Below are 20,736 nucleotides of genomic sequence, written 5' to 3'. Positions count from 1 at the left end.
GCTGCAGAGATGCACAGCTGCAGAGATGCATCAAACCTCCTGAGAAATGCAGCTGCTATGAAGCGTCATCATCATATGATACGATAAAAGAACTGGTCGGCTGAGCCTGGCCATGTATCCAACTATTTAGTTTCATAAATAATGTACGTCTCAAAGTTTATAATACTTCTTCACTCTTTCAGAGGCTAAACTGAATCATTTTGTTCCTTCTTTACTCCTCCAGTCACTCCAGCTCTCTATATAGATACAGATGGTTCCTCTATTGATCCCAGAGGGAAACAGATTAGCAGTTAGCTGTAAGTTAGCAGTTAGCTGTAAGCTAGCAGTTAGCTGTAAGTTAGCAGTTAGCTGTAAGCTAGCAGTTAGCTGTAAGCTAGCAGTTAGCTGTAAGCTAGCAACAGATGCTAGCAAACAATGCTTTCTCATCAGCAGTAATGGACCAAGCCGGAGATGTGCACAGTGTAACTCGTAGTAATGCATGTGAACCGTTAATTACTGCGTTTAAACATTTTGGATATATTAACCTCATTAAACAGTTGTACCTGGAGACCTCCATCTTTATCAGAAACATGCTGATAATGTAACGCTAACACACCGAGAGTGAGGAGAGGACCGGTGTTGTGTTGGAAACACACCTTAAACACAGCTGCAGGTTGTCTGAGTTACAGAACGGAACCGTTCAGCTAGAAAGCTTCAGCTAACAAAGTAATGTGGGAACAATAATGTTCATCTTTCAGAAAGGAACAGCAGTAACTCCTTAGAAGTTGGTGTCCGTCATCTTCATTAGCTAAGCTGTTAGCGTTAGCTTCAGCTAACAAAGTAATGTGGGAATAATAATGTTCATCTTTCAGAAAGGAACAGCAGTAACTCCTTAGCTAAGCTGTTAGCGTTAGCTGCTGCTAAAGGAAGAAATAAATCAATAAATAAACCATGAGGAGTTATCTCTCAGATGCTTCCATTTCCCTGCTCTGAAGTTCAGGCTCTGAGAGTTGGAACTGATCCTCTTTGTGGCTCAGTTCCTTCAGTCCAGCGTTGAACTGGACCAAGTTGTTAAAACAGTGGGATGAAAAGTGGCTGCTGCACATTCACAGTCTTTAGCTAACTCTGCTGGAACATTAGCCTCAGATATAGTTTATCCACTGGGCTCTTATATCCTCTGAGGCTGCTGCTGGATGGAAGATGCATGCTCCTCAGTGCAGCTGACAGCAGAACATTTCCACCAGAAGCTGGCTTCATCCGCCCAGCAGGGTGGCTGTGAGTGGGCGGGGCTTAGCAGAGGAGGCGGAGCAGTCACAGTCTTTAGCTAACTCTGCTGGAACATTAGCCTCAGATATAGTTTATCCACTGGGCTCTTATATCCTCTGAGGCTGCTGCTGGATGGAAGATGCATGCTCCTCAGTGCAGCTGACAGCAGAACATTTCCACCAGAAGCTGGCTTCATCCGTCCAGCAGGGTGGCTGTGAGTGGGCGGGGCTTAGCAGAGGAGGCGGAGCAGTCACAGTCTTTAGCTAACTCTGCTGGAACATTAGCCTCAGATATAGTTTATCCACTGGGCTCTTATAGCCGGAGTTCTGTGGGAGGGAGTTAAAACCTCCCATCGGAGGTCACGACCCGGTGCAGGTTACAGTAAAGCTGTGAAAGGCGACATGTGTGTGCGTTACCTGGGGGTCGCTGCGCAGCGAGGCCACCCCTCCCCCTCCCAGCGAGCTCTGCAGGACGAAGTTCAGGCTGTGGATCCCCGGCAGAGTGTATCTGCAAACCACAAGAGACGCCAGGCCTGTTACAGCCGTACACCAGCTGTTAAACACCAGCAGAATGTGTGTGAAATGTGTGAGTCTGTGGTTTACTGGTGAAATGTGTGAGTCTGTGGTTTACTGGTGAAATGTGTGAGTCTGTGGTTTACTGGTGAAATGTGTGAGTCTGTGGTTTACTGGTGAAATGTGTGAGTCTGTGGTTTACTGGTGAAATGTGTGTGTCTGAGTCTGTGGTTTACTGGTGAAATGTGTGTGTGTGAGTCTGTGGTTTACTGGTGAAATGTGTGTGTCTGTGGTTTACTGGTGAAATGTGTGAGTCTGTGGTTTACTGGTGAAATGTGTGAGTCTGTGGTTTACTGGTGAAATGTGTGAGTCTGTGGTTTACTGGTGAAATGTGTGAGTCTGTGGTTTACTGGTGAAATGTGTGTGTGAGTCTGTGGTTTACTGGTGAAATGTGTGAGTCTGTGGTTTACTGGTGAAATGTGTGTGTCTGTGGTTTACTGGTGAAATGTGTGAGTCTGTGGTTTAATGGTGAAATGTGTGAGTCTGTGGTTTAATGGTGAAATGTGTGAGTCTGTGGTTTACTGGTGAAATGTGTGTGTCTGTGGTTTACTGGTGAAATGTGTGAGTCTGTGGTTTACTGGTGAAATGTGTGTGTCTGTGGTTTACTGGTGAAATGTGTGAGTCTGTGGTTTAATGGTGAAATGTGTGAGTCTGTGGTTTACTGGTGAAATGTGTGTGTCTGTGGTTTACTGGTGAAATGTGTGTGTCTGTGGTTTACTGGTGAAATGTGTGAGTCTGTGGTTTACTGGTGAAATGTGTGTGTCTGTGGTTTACTGGTGAAATGTGTGAGTCTGTGGTTTAATGGTGAAATGTGTGAGTCTGTGGTTTACTGGTGAAATGTGTGAGTCTGTGGTTTACTGGTGAAATGTGTGAGTCTGTGGTTTACTGGTGAAATGTGTGAGTCTGTGGTTTACTGGTGAAATGTGTGAGTCTGTGGTTTACTGGTGAAATGTGTGAGTCTGTGGTTTACTGGTGAAATGTGTGTGTGAGTCAGTGGTTTACTGGTGAAATGTGTGAGTCAGTGGTTTACTGGTGAAATGTGTGAGTCTGTGGTTTACTGGTGAAATGTGTGAGTCTGTGGTTTACTGGTGAAATGTGTGAGTCTGTGGTTTACTGGTGAAATGTGTGTGTGAGTCTGTGGTTTACTGGTGAAATGTGTGAGTCTGTGGTTTACTGGTGAAATGTGTGAGTCTGTGGTTTACTGGTGAAATGTGTGAGTCTGTGGTTGTGTACAGAGCTTACAGTGTGTGTGTAAGTGTTTAAACGTGTGTGCGCTTGTTAATCGCCGCGGTGGCGGTGCACTAATGAAGCGTTTGGAGGTGCAGGTCAGTGGGATTTTACAGCCTCCAGGTCTTCATTAAGCTAATCGCTAACAGTCGCCACATGTAGCTCAGCCTCCGGCTCCGTCACCAACAGATCCACCGCCGGCTGGACGCCACGCTCAGAGCTCAGAATACGCACACCATGCTGAGATATGCCAAGTTTTCAGCTAATAGCTCTTTGGGAATCACCTTGTTGCTGCAGAAATCCTATTTTCTGTCTGTCAAACTGTGTTTTCTTTGCTGTTTTTCATAGATGCAGCTAAAGAAATGGGAACAAATGATGTGTCTTTGTGACAAAGTGCCTAAAGATCCAGTTTAAAATGGCTTCTTTGCTAAGTTGTCTGTTCTGTGTCGACACAACACTGGTTCATCCCTTGAGTTAGGAGCCTTTTTTCTGCCTGAATGCTTCATAGCTCAGAGTTAAGCGGCTGAACAAAGAAAAAACACTGAAAATGTTCAGGAACAAGGACTGAAAATGAGTGAAAAAGCAGAAAATGTCCAAAGAAAAACTCTGAAAGACCCCATAAGACCTGTTGCCACTGATTTTCAGTCCACTTCTTGTGTTATTTTGCACAGCTCAGCCTTTTCTCCCTGTTTCCCTTCCTTAAGAACGGCTTCTTGACAGCCACCCTTCCATGGAGACCATTTCTGATGAGGCTTGGGCCAACAGTAGATGGATCAGCTGAAGGTCCAGATGCATCTCTCAGGTCCTGTCAGGTCACAGCTGGATTTTTTCCTCTTTCTTAAGGACATCACTTTCAGATCCTGTTCATCTGCTGTAGATAGTTTTTTAGGCCTGACTCTTCTTCTTTTGTCCTCCACTTGTCCAGTTTCCTCAAATGTTTTAAGGACACACTGCACACCATGCTGAGATATGCCAAGTTTTCAGCTAATAGCTCTTTGGGAATCACCTTGTTGCTGCAGAAATCCTATTTTCTGTCTGTCAAACTGTGCTTTCTTTGCTGTTTTTCATAGATGCAGCTATTTGCTCTCATGTGACTCGGATCTGGTTTCTTCACCACAGTGTGAACAGAACAAGTCGTGTTTTTCGGTCATAAATCCGTTTTAATGCGACTTCTTCTTCACATTCAGGCAGAAGTCACCACATAACGGTGTCTTCTCCAAACGTGAAGGAAGGGAGCGAGTCGCTGGGCTTCATGAGCTCCTGGGGGAGAATTCCTGCATCCAGTGACGTCTTTGTTCTTTTGCTCATTCGGTTCGGCTCAGAACGGTGAAATCTGACATCAGCCACATTAAATAAAGAGTAAATGTGAACAGGCCAGCAAAAATCTGAGCAATAAACTGTAATTAAGTACTAAAGCCTGCAGTCTGAACGTAGGCATAGTTTTTATGATGGTGGGGGGGGGGCTGCCCAACTCTCTGAAACACAGTGAAAAAGCAGCCAAAGAAGGCTCTGAAAGACCTTCAGAAAGCCTGAAGAACTATTCAAGACCACTTTAAAAGATTAAAGAAAGACTTTCCTGAGTCTTTGGACTTGATCCTGATTAATAAGGATCCTGCCAATAAAATATAGTTGGTCAATAGTTCTATTGACCAACTATATTCAGAGTTTTTCTTTGGACATTTTCTGCTTTTTCACTCATTTTCAGTCCTTGTTCCTGAACATTTTCAGTGTTTTTTCTTTGTTCAGCCACTTAACTCTGACCTTTGACCCATTCAGGCAGGAAAAAGGCTCCTAACTCAAGGGATGAACCAGTGTTGTGTCGACACAGAATAGATGGATTTAAATGATCAGCATATCTGTGACTCTCACAGCCGACTTGCCATTTTGAGGAGTTTGACTCTCTTGGACAGCAACAGGTCCAGGAGCTGAACCCATCCTTCCCTCTCCAGCTCCTCCTGGGGATCCCGAGGCGTTCCCAGGCCACATGGGATCTATAATCCCTCCAGAGAGTTCTGGTTCTGCCTCCTCCCAGTTGGACGAGCCTGAAAAACCTCCAAAGGGAGGCGACCAGGAGGCATCCTAACCGGATGAACCAGCTACAGTATGGTCGGGGTTTGTGTCTCACCCATAAAAGATACATATTTAGATATTTAGATAGATTTAGGGACGATATCTTCTAAAATAAAGCTGCTAAAATAAAGCAGGGCTTAGTTTAGACTTGAACTCTGACAACTTTAGACCTAAATAGTTAAACTCTTACGTCCTAGTCTGACTCACGCGCTCCACAGACTCGAGATCTGACATCGAACCTTTTTGCTCTTTTGTACAAAAGACTTGAATCTGACCTGTTAAAAGTCTTCATCTTGAATTGGACTCGTACACATCTTGCTGGCTCACACCTCCTTGTTGTTGTCATCTAATAACTTCATCTTGACGTGAGACTTTGGGCTCGACTTGAGCCTGATCTCTGGTGACCTGCTGCTGACAAGATCTAAAGTCTTCATATTGAGATGAACTCAAACTCTACAGACTTGAGATCTGACATAGAACCTTTTTGCTCATTTGTCATTGACCCGTTTGGACAAAAGACTTGAATCTGACCTCTTAAAAGTCTTCATATTGAGTTGAACTCAAACTCTACAGACTCTGACCCACTTTGAAGACTTGAAATCTGACATCTTGGTGCCTAAAACGAGTCCTTGGACTTGTGCTCTGATAACTTCATCTTCATCTACTGGACTTTGACTTCAACTTTCATCCCAGAGACTTGAAATGTGACTGATTTTTGTTCTACAGACTTGGCTCGACTTGAGCCTGGTGACCTGATGCTGACTTTGTTCCCTAAAGGTCTGATATCAGACTTGGACACAAGACCTAAAGTCTTCATATTGAGTTGGACTCAAACTCTACAGACTTGAGACCCACTTTGAAGACTTGAAATCTGACATCTTGGTGCCTAAAACGAGTCCTTGGACTTGTGCTCTGATAGCTTCATCTTCATCTACTGGACTTTGACTTCAACTTTCATCCCAGAGGCTTGAAAAGTGTCTGATTTTTGCTCTACAGACTTGAGCCTGATCTCTGGTGACCTGATGCTGACTGGACTTTGTCCCTAAAGGTCTGATATCAGACACCTAAACTCCTCATCTTGACTCAGGATCAACAGCTCTAGAAGACTTGGGGTTGTGCTCCAAATGCATGAAGTTGACCTGAACTCGAGCTCTAAACACCTGAGACCTGACTTTGCTTTGCTTTGTTCAGCTCAGGACTTCAGGCTTTGGACATGTCCTCTCAGGGAGGTGAAGCCCAGAATCTAAGACATGACTCGGACCTGCTATCCAACCCCACCGACAGCCTTGAACCTGTGTGGAGCATTAAAACAGGAACTTAAACTTCCCGTAAACATCTTGAGGAGTCGGATTAGGTAAAACAGGTCAACTCGGACCTTTTTGGGGCTTTAAAAGTTCAGAGTTTGCAGTGAGAAGTTGTTCTGATTGGCTTCTATGCAAAAACACAAAGATGTGGTGGACTCTAATGTGGTCTGGACCTGGTCTGTGTTGCGTTTCCATGTTTGTGCGGCGTCTCGCCGCCTCAGTTATGACTAATATCTGCTCCGACGGTGACCTCATCGACCACAGCTGCTGACTGCCGCTGTTTTATGCTCAAAGTGTTGAAATGTCTGAGACAAGCTCCTCAGGAAAGTGTTCATATCTTAAGAAAACCACAGGAAGCTCCTCTAAGCTGCTTTTATCCGTCTGTTTTTGTCTCACCGTGTCACGGCGTTGCCCAGGCCCGGCTCGATGAGGTGGGAGAAGTATTCCTCCACCACAGAGGAAGTCAGGTGTTTCTTCAGGTAAGGGAAGAAGAGGGGATGACGAGCTATCACCCCTAAAGAAAGAAGAAGAAAGAGTTCACTCTTTGCTCGGCTTTCTTTCCAGAAACACATTTTCAGAGACCAGTCGTGGTGTTTTCTGCTCCTCGGATGTCTGTTTATCAACCATTAAGTTAACTTTATATATCCAGGTCTTAATATTCAGGTCTTAAAATTAGGAAAACAACATATTACAGCATCATTATTCACTAGAATAACCTGACTGCTCCCACAGGAGTTAAGAAGGCAGCATTCAGGTGTGTTTTAACACGATGCCAAGGAGGAAATACATCAGCAATGATCTCAGAGAAGCAGCTGCTGCTGCCCATCAGTCTGGGAAGGGTTATAAGGCCATTTCCAGACTATCTGGAGTCCATCATTCTACAGAGAGAAAGATTATTCACAAGTGGAAAACATTCAGGACAGCTGTCAATCTTCCCAGGAGTGGACGTCCCAGCAAGTTCACCCCAAGGTGAAGAAGCCCAGAGCTACATCTCAGACTCTACAGGCCTCAGTTAGCATGTTAAAGGTTAAAGGTCACCCCAAGGTGAAAAAGCCCAGAGCTACATCTCAGACTCTACAGGCCTCAGTTAGCATGTTAAAGGTTAAAGGTCACCCCAAGGTGAAGAAGCCCAGAGCTACATCTCAGACTCTACAGGCCTCAGTTAGCATGTTAAAGGTTAAAGGTCATCCCAAGGTGAAGAAGCCCAGAGCTACATCTCAGACTCTACAGGCCTCAGTTAGCATGCTAAAGGTTAAAGGTCACCCCAAGGTGAAGAAGCCCAGAGCTACATCTCAGACTCTACAGGTCTCAGTTAGCATGTTAAAGGTTAAAGGTCACCCCAAGGTGAAAAAGCCCAGAGCTACATCTCAGACTCTACAGGCCTCAGTTAGCATGCTAAAGGTTAAAGGTCACCCCAAGGTGAAGAAGCCCAGAGCTACATCTCAGACTCTACAGGCCTCAGTTAGCATGTTAAAGGTTAAAGGTCACCCCAAGGTGAAAAAGCCCAGAGCTACATCTCAGACTCTACAGGCCTCAGTTAGCATGCTAAAGGTTAAAGGTCACCCCAAGGTGAAAAAGCCCAGAGCTACATCTCAGACTCTACAGGCCTCAGTTAGCATGTTAAAGGTCAAAGGTCATGACACCACAGTTAGAAAAAGACTGAACAAGGATGGCTTGTTTGGAAGGGCTGCAGGAGAAAGCCTCTTCTCTCTAAAAAGAACATGGCAGCACAGCTTAGGTTTGCAAAGCTGCATCTGAACAAAGCTCAAGACTTCTGGAACAATGTCCTTTGGACAGACCAGAGCAAAGTGGAGATGTTTGGTCCTAATGCACAGCAGCACGTTTGGAGGAAACCAAACACAGCATATCAGCACAAACACCTCATACCAGCTGTCAAGCACGGTGGTGGAGGGCTGATGATCTGGGCTGGTTCTGCAGCCACAGGACCTGGGCACCTTGCAGTCATTGAGTCCACCATGAACTCCTCTGGATACCAAAGTATTCTAGAGTCAAATGTGAGGCCATCTGTCCCACAGCTAAAGCTGGGCTGAAACTGGCTCATCAACAGGACAAAGATCCCAAACACAGCAGCAGATCTACAGCAGAATGTGTGGAAACCATTACTGCTGCTACAAGCTGCTGGATCAGGGGTTCACTTAGTTTTTATTCAGTAATGAATGACACAAAGCTGAATCTGAAACTCTAAACAAAGTCCTTACTCAGCTAAAATGTCTGTTTAACAGAGTTAGAAACTTTCTTTCTTTCTTAAGAACAAACTGTATTTCCTCAGGAAATCCCTGGAAAATAAATGAAGCTCCAGCAGAGCCCAAATAACATCTTTAACATTCCCAAAGACGTGTCCAGGCCTCCCGCAGCAGTCAGACAGGTCACACGGGACTCTGGTATCAGTTTAATTGAGCTCTTTCTGGTGGGGATAGAAGCAGACGTCATGAATCTGGGCTGTTTTTCAGCAGTTTAAACGTGGTTCACTCGTTCTCACCGATGTTTGCGGAGTCTCCTTTGTCGCCACTTCTCGTGTAAGCCAGCTCCTCCAGTCTGTAGCTGTGTGGTCCGCTGGGCAGGTCTGAACAGAGCCGAGAAACACGGGTTCATGAGGCCCGATTAAACGAGATAAAACAGAAGCAAACACACCGCTTGTTTCATGCCAGTCTGATTTGTTTTAAAGGAAGGTTTCGGGTGGTTTCTAAACAGATTTCTTGGGTTTAAAGACCATTTTAACGCTGTCAAAGACAGATAATTTAAATCATTCATGCAAATCCATCAGCTGAGGAGCTGAAGTCGACCTAAAATGTGTTTTCCTGAGCAGAAGCTTCCATCCAAAGTAAAAGAAATGTCACTAAATCACAGCTGCAGTCAATGAATGACTTGGATTTAAGTAAAAGCAGCAGAATAAAGGTCTAAAAGCAGCAGAATAAATGTCTAAAAGCAGCAGAATAAATGTCTAAAAGCAGCAGAATAAAGGTCTAACAGCAGCAGAATAAATGTCTAACAGCAGCAGAATAAATGTCTAAAAGCAGCAGAATAAATGTCTAAAAGCAGCAGAATAAATGTCTAACAGCAGCAGAATAAATGTCTAACAGCAGCAGAATAAATGTCTAACAGCAGCAGAATAAATGTCTAACAGCAGCAGAATAAATGTCTAAAAGCAGCAGAATAAATGTCTAAAAGCAGCAGAATAAATGTCTAACAGCAGCAGAATAAATGTCTAAAAGCAGCAGAATAAATGTCTAAAAGCAGCAGAATAAATGTCTAACAGCAGCAGAATGAATGTCTAACAGCAGCAGAATAAATGTCTAACAGCAGCAGAATAAATGTCTAAAAGCAGCAGAATAAATGTCTAAAAGCAGCAGAATAAATGTCTAACAGCAGCAGAATAAATGTCTAAAAGCAGCAGAATAAATGTCTAACAGCAGCAGAATAAATGCCTAAAAGCAGCAGAATAAATGCCTAAAAGCAGCAGAATAAATGTCTAAAAGCAGCAGAATAAATGTCTAAAAGCAGCAGAATAAATGTCTAAAAGCAGCAGAATAAATGTCTAAAAGCAGCAGAATAAATGTCTAAAAGCAGCAGAATAAATGTCTAAAAGCAGCAGAATAAATGTCTAAAAGCAGCAGAATAAAGGTCTAACAGCAGCAGAATAAATGTCTAAAAGCAGCAGAATAAATGTCTAAAAGCAGCAGAATAAATGTCTAAAAGCAGCAGAATAAATGTCTAAAAGCAGCAGAATAAATGTCTAAAAGCAGCAGAATAAATGTCTAAAAGCAGCAGAATAAATGTCTAAAAGCAGCAGAATAAATGTCTAAAAGCAGCAGAATAAATGCCTAAAAGCAGCAGAATAAATGCCTAAAAGCAGCAGAATAAAGGTCTAAAAGCAGCAGAATAAATGTCAAACAGCAGCAGAATAAATGTCTAAAAGCAGCAGAATAAATGTCTAAAAGCAGCAGAATAAATTCCTAAAAGCAGCAGAATAAAGGTCTAAAAGCATCAGAATAAATGTCTAAAAGCAGCAGAATAAATGTCTAAAAGCAGCAGAATAAATGTCTAAAAGCAGCAGAATAAATGTCTAAAAGCAGCAGAATAAATGTCTAACAGCAGCAGAATAAATGCCTAAAAGCAGCAGAATAAATGTCTAAAAGCAGCAGAATAAATGTCTAAAAGCAGCAGAATAAATGTCTAAAAGCAGCAGAATAAATGTCTAAAAGCAGCAGAATAAATGTCTAAAAGCAGCAGAATAAATGTCTAAAAGCAGCAGAATAAATGTCTAAAAGCAGCAGAATAAATGTCTAAAAGCAGCAGAATAAATGTCTAAAAGCAGCAGAATAAATGTCTAAAAGCAGCAGAATAAATGTCTAAAAGCAGCAGAATAAATGTCTAAAAGCAGCAGAATAAATGTCTAAAAGCAGCAGAATAAATGCCTAAAAGCAGCAGAATAAATGTCTAAAAGCAGCAGAATAAATGTCTAAAAGCAGCAGAATAAATGTCTAAAAGCAGCAGAATAAATGTCTAAAAGCAGCAGAATAAAGGTCTAAAAGCAGCAGAATAAATGCCTAAAAGCAGCAGAATAAATGTCTAAAAGCAGCAGAATAAATGCCTAAAAGCAGCAGAATAAATGCCTAAAAGCAGCAGAATAAATGTCTAAAAGCAGCAGAATAAATGTCTAAAAGCAGCAGAATAAATGCCTAAAAGCAGCAGAATAAATGCCTAAAAGCAGCAGAATAAATGTCTAAAAGCAGCAGAATAAATGTCTAAAAGCAGCAGAATAAATGTCTAAAAGCAGCAGAATAAATGTCTAACAGCAGCAGAATAAATGCCTAAAAGCAGCAGAATGAATGTCTAAAAGCAGCAGAATAAATGCCTAAAAGCAGCAGAATAAATGTCTAAAAGCAGCAGAATAAATGTCTAAAAGCAGCAGAATAAATGCCTAAAAGCAGCAGAATAAATGCCTAAAAGCAGCAGAATAAATGTCTAAAAGCAGCAGAATAAATGTCTAAAAGCAGCAGAATAAATGTCTAAAAGCAGCAGAATAAATGTCTAAAAGCAGCAGAATAAATGCCTAAAAGCAGCAGAATAAAGGTCTAAAAGCAGCAGAATAAATGTCTAAAAGCAGCAGAATAAAGGTCTAAAAGCAGCAGAATAAAGGTCTAAAAGCAGCAGAATAAAGGTCTAACAGCAGCAGAATAAATGTCTAACAGCAGCAGAATAAATGCCTAAAAGCAGCAGAATAAAGGTCTAACAGCAGCAGAATAAATGCCTAAAAGCAGCAGAATAAATGTCTAAAAGCAGCAGAATAAATGTCTAAAAGCAGCAGAATAAATGTCTAAAAGCAGCAGAATAAAGGTCTAACAGCAGCAGAATAAATGTCTAAAAGCAGCAGAATAAAGGTCTAAAAGCAGCAGAATAAATGTCTAAAAGCAGCAGAATAAAGGTCTAAAAGCAGCAGAATAAAGGTCTAAAAGCAGCAGAATAAATGCCTAAAAGCAGCAGAATAAATGTCTAAAAGCAGCAGAATAAATGTCTAAAAGCAGCAGAATAAAGGTCTAAAAGCAGCAGAATAAAGGTCTAAAAGCAGCAGAATAAAGGTCTAAAAGCAGCAGAATAAATGTCTAAAAGCAGCAGAATAAATGTCTAAAAGCAGCAGAATAAATGTCTAAAAGCATCAGAATAAATGTCTAAAAGCGGCAGAATAAATGTCTAACAGCAGCAGAATAAATGTCTAACAGCAGCAGCTCTGCTTTCTCCTCTTTCTGGAGCATCTTTACTCCCTCACACTGGTCTTTGTGCATTTCTGTGAATGAAGCCTCGACTCCAGTGTCTCCACACAGAAGGATTAAAGTGGCACAGCTTGTACTTCTCAGGAAAACACACAATCCTGAGTATCTGGAGGCCTGAGATGTTCTCACGACCTCTCATCTTGAAGATTTGTCAATTGTTTATGTTCTGTTCTTTGTTTTCTACTGTTTTTAGGTTTAATTTGAGCAAAATGAGAATAATTACAATGAGCTAACTTTGGATAGTCCATGAGGAGGAGTCGCTCTCCTTTGGCAGACACAGAAAAAAAGGTCAATAATCTCATTAAGGAACCCTAAAATGCTTCCTTGCACATAGCTTATTGTTAGCTTTGACGTTAGCTGTCCTCTTAAATCCTCATTTGTAAGTCGCTCTGGATAAAAGTGTCTGATGAATGCATGAAAATAGACATCTTTGCCCCTAAATGAGCTCCATGACACCTTAATCCCTGCATGAAGCTCATCAAGGTTGTCTAAAAGCACCTAAAAATCATTAAATAAAACCTTTTTATCCACATTGGGAACATCCTTAAGGACCTCTTGAACTGCCTCTGCTACCATTCAGGCACCATCTGCCATGTCTGCAGCTTTCTGAGGGACCTTCCTGACTTCTTATAAGACCCAAAGAATCCCCATTAGCCCCTAGAATCTCCCCAACAACCATTGCCCCCCCAGGGGAACCCTGAAACTTCCTTTAAGACCAGACCCACAAAATGCATTTCATTTGTTCAAGAACCATCTGAACGTCATTGAAGACTTTATAAGCATCTAGAAATTCAAAGGGGGCCTTAGAAGGACCACTGGAGCCTCCTGAAAGGACAATCGAGGCCCCTGAGTGACCAAAAACATCTTTGAGCAGCTAGAATCTCCTAAAGAACCCCCTGAAATAACCCTGCAACCCCCTGAAATAACCCTGCAACATCTGCATGGACGATCCAAAGCTGGTTAGGGACCTGTGGAACAGCCTCAGCTTGCAGAACCCTTGTAGAACCCACTAAATGACCATCTGAACACCCCTGAGGACACGTTAAGCTCTTTGGATGACCAACAGAAACCGTAAAGGAACTAAAAACAACTTTGAGCCTAAAGAACCTCCTGAAATAACCCTGCAACATCTGCATGGACGATCCAAAGCTGGTTAGGGACCTGTGGAACAGCCTCAGCTTGCATAACCCTCAACGGTCCTTAGAACCCACTAAATGACCATCTGAACACCCCTGAGGACACATTAAGCTCTTTAGATGACCAACAGAAACCGTAAAGGAACCAAAAACATCTTTGAGCAGCTAGAATCTCCTAAAGAACCCCACTAACCTCTTAAAGGTGGCCTCAAACCCCCTGAAATAACCCTGCAACATCTGCATGGATGATCCAAAGCTGGTTAGGGACCTGTGGAACAGCCTCAGCTTGCAGAACCCTTGTAGAACCCACTAAATGACCATCTGAACACCCCTGAGGACACATTAAGCTCTTTGGATGACCAACAGAAACCGTAAAGGAACCAAAAACATCTTTTACACTGCAGAGAACCTCTGGAACTGTGTCAAGAACAAATGTCATCTTTACAAGAACCTTCTCAACCTATTCAAGAGGATTAGTTCTGTGGCTGCTCTAATAAAATATTTCTGTGTTTAAAAGAGCTTTTTAATAAGGTTTGGAGGCGAATATCTGTTGATTTAACTGTTTTTACGGCTCTTTTTCAGTCATCTCCTGGGGACTACGCCCCCCTGCCCCTTTAAGTCCTACAGACGCCCCTGCTGCTGCACATCAGGACTCTGGGAGCTTTACGCTCCGTTAGCTGCTGTTTTTAGCTCCACATATGACCTGAAACGGCCAAAACCAAAGACTTAAACACCAATTAAAACACCTTAATTAGTTCACCTGCGTCAGGTATGTCCTGGAATGGGGTGGGAGGGGCTTCCTCCTGCTCAGGTGTGTCTGGTTCCACCTCTAAAAGCGACTCAACCAGCTCTCCACCGACGTGAATGTCCACCTGCCGTCACATTATTGCTGTTAGCTCTTCTTTCAAAGCCTCTAACTCCATGTCAAATCATTTGTAAGAGACAGATTTGGATGCTTTTCAGTTTTTAACCAAGATAAATACTCTGTATTATGGACAAACCGACACTTTAAAGAGGGATTCCTGTTCATTTCTGACTCAAACTGACCTTCAGCTGAGATTTGGGATATAAAAAGAAAAACGGCTTCAGGACAGGAGACCTAGAAATCATGAAAAAGTGGACAACACATGAGAATATTGTGCAGACAGATGTATCTGTGCCCCCCCCCCTGCCGTTTTCATCATAACTCACACTCTGGGTCGTCCGCCCACGATGCCGGTGAGTCCAGGAGCTGAAAGTGAGTGAAAAAAGTGAGTTTTCCGGCCCAGCTTCCTGTCCTACATGCAGTTAAACAGCAGCATGAGTCACACAGAGTTCACGCCGGGTTGAGCCTGTCACCAGAAAGTAAACCCAAAAGCAGTTCAGGGGGTCACAACCCCGCTTATCTGCAGCCAGCGGAGGGAGGCTTCCCCTTCAGGGAGGAATCCAGTTCAATAAACCACTCAGAGCCCAGAGTTCAGCTTTGAGTCTGTTTCTTCCCCAGAGTCTGGAGGACAGTTAATGAATCCTTTACGTTAGACCGTTTCAGACCGATGATCCGGGGTGAGGAGGACGCACACTTAGGTCCACTCTGACCCGGAAACGGTCATTTTTCTGATTTTATTTCCAAACTCTGGGGAAAACGACTGTATTTCTGGGCTGCTTGTTTAAAATAACGCTTGTAAATGCACATTATAAGTGATGTGCATCTTTGTTTTTTGAGTTATATTTAATCATCCAGTACCTGCCCCCCCCCCCTGACCTGCCGAGGGACGTCCTGACCAGCGGAAACTTTAGTACAGCATTAAGGATTAATTTTTAGTCAAATAATGTCCAATTTTCTTAGGAAAAAGGTGTCCAAAACCGGCTCTTCCTTTATGAAAACCTATAAAAGAGGACAAGTGATCCAGGAATACACAATATGTATCGTGTTTAAATCTGCTCAGGGGTTATAAGACGGCTAAAAATCATAAAAACAGACTTTTAATGACATTTCGAGTGCACACAGTGCAGTTTATATGGCTGTATGGGTCACCATAGAGGCTCTGCTATGCAGGGACGGGGGTCATGGGGGTTTGAAGCTGTTTGTCGTACCCATGCCGGTCCCAGCAGGCGCTATTTCTCTGGCGAAAAGCTCCAGGGCTTTCTTCTGTTTGTGGTGGACGGCCATCCAGAGCACTGCCTCCCTGGAGCCCTGAAAAACAGACAGAACAGCTGATGTCACCGGCCGAAGGCGGCCTTCGACCCGCTGAGCAAGTATCTGGTGCAGAAGGCGAGAGAAAGGAGAAGCTGGTGGGAAAACAGGAGCAGCAACCGGCTTTCAGGGGACTTTAAGAGTAAATGTAGGGCAGGAGGGCCGAACAGAGTGTGAAGAAGAAGAAAAGGGTGAAAAGGGGGAGTTCAGAGGCTTGAAACAGGCTTAACTCTCACCCTGATTAACCCAAAGGGGAGACACTGGACTGTTTCTACCTTGTTGCGAGCGTTGGCGCCGTAAGTGTCCTCAGCTCCGAGGACCTGGACGTTGACCGAGTTGAAATCCTCCAGCCCCAGCTGCTTAAACAAACGTTTAGTCCTGCAAACAGGGCGGCTTGGTTAGAAGAGAACTACGAACCCGCCTCGTTCGGTTCTTCTTCTACGCACCGTTTGATGATGCTGTCTGCGGTCCGCCGGGCCTTTTCTGCTGCTCTCGGCCCGCCGACGGGACACACCGCTGTGGCCCGGAAACCGTCCATGTAGGTGGCGCACACCTGGAGGAGGAAGTTACCCAGAAATGTGAAGATACCACACTAAAAGTGGAGTTTTCCACACCTGCTATCAGCCCGGCTGCTGCTTTACCTTGTAGTCATGTGACGGAGGGAGGCCTCTGGCCCCGGTGACTCTGACAGCACCACCTTCTACACCTAAAATCACACAAACACACTTTATTAAACCCGTTATCCATAGGAAGAGAAGCTAAATAAACACAAACCTTCAAATCGTCAGTTTTTTGCTTTTAAATCACATTTTTTTCCATTAATAAAACCAAGGATGCACTCATTTTCAATTCCTTTGACATTTATTATGTTGATTTCGTCTAAAAACTTGTTTTCTTTCTAGTTAAAGCAACACAAAACGTGGCGTTTTTGTTTTGCTCTTTAGCTCAGTTGTGGGATGTAACCCTGCAGCCAAACACATGAACTGTTGCCACGGCAAAGAGGCCACAAAGATGCCACCAAAAACTGACAAAAATGTCAAGCAACCGCAAAGAAAAGCAGTTTGGTGGTGAACTGTGGTTTCTTAGCTGCAGCCAGAAACCCAAATGGTTTTCAGACTTTTGGATACTTAGATAACGGCACTAAAACTAATAAAGTGCCGGGGTTACCTTTACTGTGGGGCTTCCTTCCAAAGAAGAAGAGTGGGCTACAGATTGTGTAGCTACGTCGGCTAGCAGCTAGCAACAACATCAAAATTGGCGAGATAAAAGTAAAATGTGGCGAATTCCATATTTGGGATAATACTTCCTCAAATGTGAAACTGGACATCTGGCAAAAATTAAGAGAGTTCAAAGACCACGGAATAATACCGTGGGTGGCTCGTAAGAAGCGTCAACAAGTATTAGCATATGTTAGCTGCTAGCTGGGTAGCGGCTAACATATGCTAATACTGACAACTGACACATATTTTCCTCAAGATGATAACACTGAAACCGCCAAGACGGGAAGACAAGGAGGTCATAACGCAGTTAGCCATAAAGGTGGTCGGGCAATGAGTCGGTTTATAAATCAACGACTTGGGTCGAGTTCCAGATTTGACTGGTGGATAACCGCAGGTAACGGGTGGGTTTGGGTAACCAGTGCAGGACTCTGATCTCAGCTCCTGGTCGTTCTTCCCCAACCCCTCGGGCCTCCCCAATCACTCGGGCCTCCCCAACCCCTCGGGCCTCCCCAACCCCTCGGGCCTCCCCAACCCCTCGGGCCTCCTCAATCACTCGGGCCTCCTCAACCACTCGGGCCTCCTCAACCACTCGGGCCTCCCGAACCCCTCGGGCCTCCCCAACCCCTCGGGCCTCCCGAACCCCTCGGGCCTCCCCAACCACTCGGGCCTCCTCAACCACTCGGGCCTCCCGAACCCCTCGGGCCTCCTCAACCCCTCGGGCCTCCCGAACCCCTCGGGCCTCCTCAACCCCTCGGGCCTCCCGAACCCCTCGGGCCTCCTCAACCCCTCGGGCCTCCCCAACCCCTCGGGCCTCCTCAACCACTCGGGCCTCCTCAACCACTCGGGCCTCCTCAACCACTCGGGCCTCCCGAACCCCTCGGGCCTCCTCAACCACTCGGGCCTCCTCAACCACTCGGGCCTCCTCAACCACTCGGGCCTCCCGAACCCCTCGGGCCTCCACAACCCCTCGGGCCTCCACAACCCCTCGGGCCTCCCCAACCACTCGGGCCTCCTCAACCCCTCGGGCTTCCCGAGCCACTCGGGCCTCCTCAATCACTCGGGCCTCCTCAACCCCTCGGGCCTCCCCAACCACTCGGGCCTCCTCAACCCCTCGGGCCTCCCCAACCCCTCGGGCCTCCCCAACCCCTCGGCCCTCCCCAACCCCTCGGGCCTCCCCAACCCCTCGGGCCTCCCCAACCCCTCGGGCCTCCTCAACCCCTCGGGCCTCCTCAATCACTCGGGCCTCCTCAACCACTCGGGCCTCCCGAACCCCTCGGGCCTCCCCAACCCCTCGGGCCTCCCGAACCCCTCGGGCCTCCCCAACCCCTCGGGCCTCCTCAACCACTCGGGCCTCCCGAACCCCTCGGGCCTCCCCAACCCCTCGGGCCTCCCGAACCCCTCGGGCCTCCCGAACCCCTCGGGCCTCCTCAACCCCTCGGGCCTCCCGAACCCCTCGGGCCTCCTCAACCCCTCGGGCCTCCCGAACCCCTCGGGCCTCCTCAACCCCTCGGGCCTCCTCAACCCCTCGGGCCTCCCGAACCCCTCGGGCCTCCCGAACCCCTCGGGCCTCCTCAACCCCTCGGGCCTCCCGAACCCCTCGGGCCTCCCCAACCCCTCGGGCCTCCCCAACCCCTCGGGCCTCCTCAACCCCTCGGGCCTCCCCAACCCCTCGGGCCTCCTCAACCCCTCGGGCCTCCCGAACAGACCTCACAGCTGGTTTAAACATCCAGAGGACGGAGCCGTTTCTGCCTCTCGTCCCTCCCCCCGGCGCCACCTTCCACCTCCTGACAGGACGCAGCCCTTCGGTCACCCCTGCGTGAACCGGACTCGCCGCCAGCTCATCTTCCCCTCGCCTTCCCGCCTCGCTCGTGTTTAAAGACAAGAGTCGGGTCAGCGAGGCTCAATTAGACGGGAATATTTACATGTTGAGCAGCAACAGCAGCAAAGAGTTTACATTCCACTGGCAGTCAGATGAGTCATCGAAGGGTTGTTCTCAGGGAGGAAAACTCTCACATTCAGGTTGTTTTGGTCTGGAACTGAAGCCTAAACAACAGTTTAGGATTAATTAAAGCAGGAAAGCTGCGGTTTCAAAGGCATTTAAGGACTTTTGCACTTCTGACCAAATTAACTTCAGTGTCAGATCGAAATAAAACAACATTATAAGCATTCTTTATCGTGGGATCAAATCAAACTCGTATGAAAGCAGCCGGATGAAAGTAACAGTGATGTCACTGAGGTTTGAAACGTCGCCCTCTGCTGCGGCTTAAAGGCACCGAACCCAAACCCCACGGCTCAGTTCGCCTTTAAACGCAGGAAACCTGAGTATTTGGAGACATTTGGAACCAAACTGAACCCTAAAAGAACTCACATCCCCCCTCTGTTCATTGAACTCCACTGGCTGCCCTAACCGGGGGCACCAAGAGCGGCCAGCTGCCGTTCATTTTAAATGTAAGCTGGCGTCGATGAGCCGCGCGTTGTGAGCTTCAGGAGTTGAAAAAGGCTCAACTTTATGCAAATGAGCAGCAACAAGACGCAACGACAGCCAATTAGAGCCGATCTGGATTCCGAAGGCGGAAAAAAAGCGGAAAAGGCAGAGCTCAAACACAAAGAAACACAAAGAAGGCTGAAAGATGGTGAAAGAGGGCACCGATGTATGGATGGATTATTATATAGATCTGCTAGTTGCTATACATATAAGCCCCGCCCCTTTGGCTGCTTACGGCAGCAGAAGAAGTAGAAGCGGCGGGTTGTGAGCGGCTGTGGCCGCCCAAGTCCCTGATGTTAGCTACAAAGAGCTTAATGGAGCGGCTCCATCTACTTGAATGCTCCTGCAAAGGCTTCTGTCCCAACTGGGTCCCTCCGTTGGTCCCAGGATTGTCGTCTAGCAGCTCCTACACCACGCCTAAGACAATCCAAACTCTGTTCATGTGTCGTCCCACGATGGTGGAATGACCTACCGAGCGCTACCAGAACAGGGGCGTCCCTGTCTATCTTCAGGAAGCTCCTGAAAACCCAGCTCTTCAGAGAGCATCTCCTGTCCCTCCATCCCTCGGTGGAGCACCAGCTCTGCACCGATAACCTCTAGGTGCCGGCTGCGAAACATCCGAGCTCCATGTTGGCTTCTCGTCACTTTGGATAAAAGCGTCTGCTAGATGCTTCAGATCCACTGAGCAGCTGCAGGTTTAACCGATGAAGGGTTTAAATATCAACAGTTCAATCAGAGGATGTGGCGCTGATCGGGTCCACGGAGTTCTGCCCGTCCGGAGGACTCGAGGCGTGAAACTCGAGTGAAACTTTAAATCGATGCAACTGCACTTTTCTTTTCATTGATCATGGAGTGATTGATGCATCCCGTGTGTTCTGAGACTCTAACAAACACCGGATACACCAAACATCAGCCCAGTCTGAGCAGTCGGCGCCTCCATGGCGCCAGTAACGAGCGGCGCCGTGCACGAACGGAAACTGAGACACTTCAGCGAGTCCAAAGCTAAATCTAAAGCTAAAAATGAGCCGTGAGCAGCTCCGAACGGGCCTGGTGCTGAGCAGAGAGGTTCTGATGAGTCCAGCCGGTCCTCTGGAAGCTCGACTCGCTGCGTGTGAAGAAATGCGAGCGTAAAACGAGCCGAAAACCCAGAATCAGGTCAGATTCTGTGCCCTCGCCGCAGTCTGAACTCTGAGCCAGATGTCGGGCTGCAGAACCGGGTCAGGCTGAGTTACAGGTTGCCCCGGCGGTGTGAAATATTCCACACTCGCTCCAAATGTAAACACGAGCTGTTATTCCCTGAAACCGCGCAGCAGCAGGCTGAGTTATGGGCCCCCGAAGCTCTGGGAGGCGCAGCGTCTTATCAGGGAAGAGGAGGACGGTTTCCTGGGGTTCAGCCGAAGGTCAGCGGCGGTCCTGACGGGTTCAGTCGGGGTTAACGACACGTGTTTACTTTCAGAAAAGGAAAATCAGTCACGAATCGCTGATAAAGTGCTGGGAGGAGGCGAAGGGTTC

General features: G+C 46.2%; 1 protein-coding gene across 3 annotated transcripts in view; it reads right to left on the bottom strand.

Moving 5' to 3' along the window:
- Positions 1 to 20,736, bottom strand: part of lratb.1 (lecithin retinol acyltransferase b, tandem duplicate 1) — a 30,472-nt gene that overhangs the window by 3,967 nt on the left and 5,769 nt on the right. For 2 of the 3 annotated variants that reach the window (XR_011909798.1, XM_072376388.1), the window contains exons 10-19: positions 16,161 to 16,225; positions 15,966 to 16,072; positions 15,795 to 15,897; positions 15,420 to 15,519; positions 14,538 to 14,577; positions 14,394 to 14,445; positions 14,107 to 14,218; positions 8,919 to 9,002; positions 6,815 to 6,932; positions 1,662 to 1,752 (exon numbers count right to left, since the gene is read on the bottom strand). Coding sequence is in view for 2 of the 3 variants with exons in the window: in XM_072376388.1 (XP_072232489.1) it covers positions 1,662 to 1,752; positions 6,815 to 6,932; positions 8,919 to 9,002; positions 14,107 to 14,218; positions 14,394 to 14,445; positions 14,538 to 14,577; positions 15,420 to 15,519; positions 15,795 to 15,897; positions 15,966 to 16,072; positions 16,161 to 16,225 (872 nt within the window). In the remaining variant the exon portion in view is untranslated. The remainder of the gene's footprint in view (positions 1 to 1,661; positions 1,753 to 6,814; positions 6,933 to 8,918; positions 9,003 to 14,106; positions 14,219 to 14,393; positions 14,446 to 14,537; positions 14,578 to 15,419; positions 15,520 to 15,794; positions 15,898 to 15,965; positions 16,073 to 16,160; positions 16,226 to 20,736) is intronic. The other variant, XM_072376389.1, reaches the window with a different exon arrangement.

This window comes from Leuresthes tenuis, unplaced genomic scaffold (genome assembly GCF_036924035.1).
Source record: "Leuresthes tenuis unplaced genomic scaffold, fLeuTen1.0.hap1 SCAF_22, whole genome shotgun sequence".
Taxonomy (NCBI): Eukaryota; Metazoa; Chordata; class Actinopteri; order Atheriniformes; family Atherinopsidae; genus Leuresthes; species Leuresthes tenuis.
Note: the sequence above shows the minus strand (reverse complement) of the source record. Positions and strands in the feature narration are given on the sequence as shown.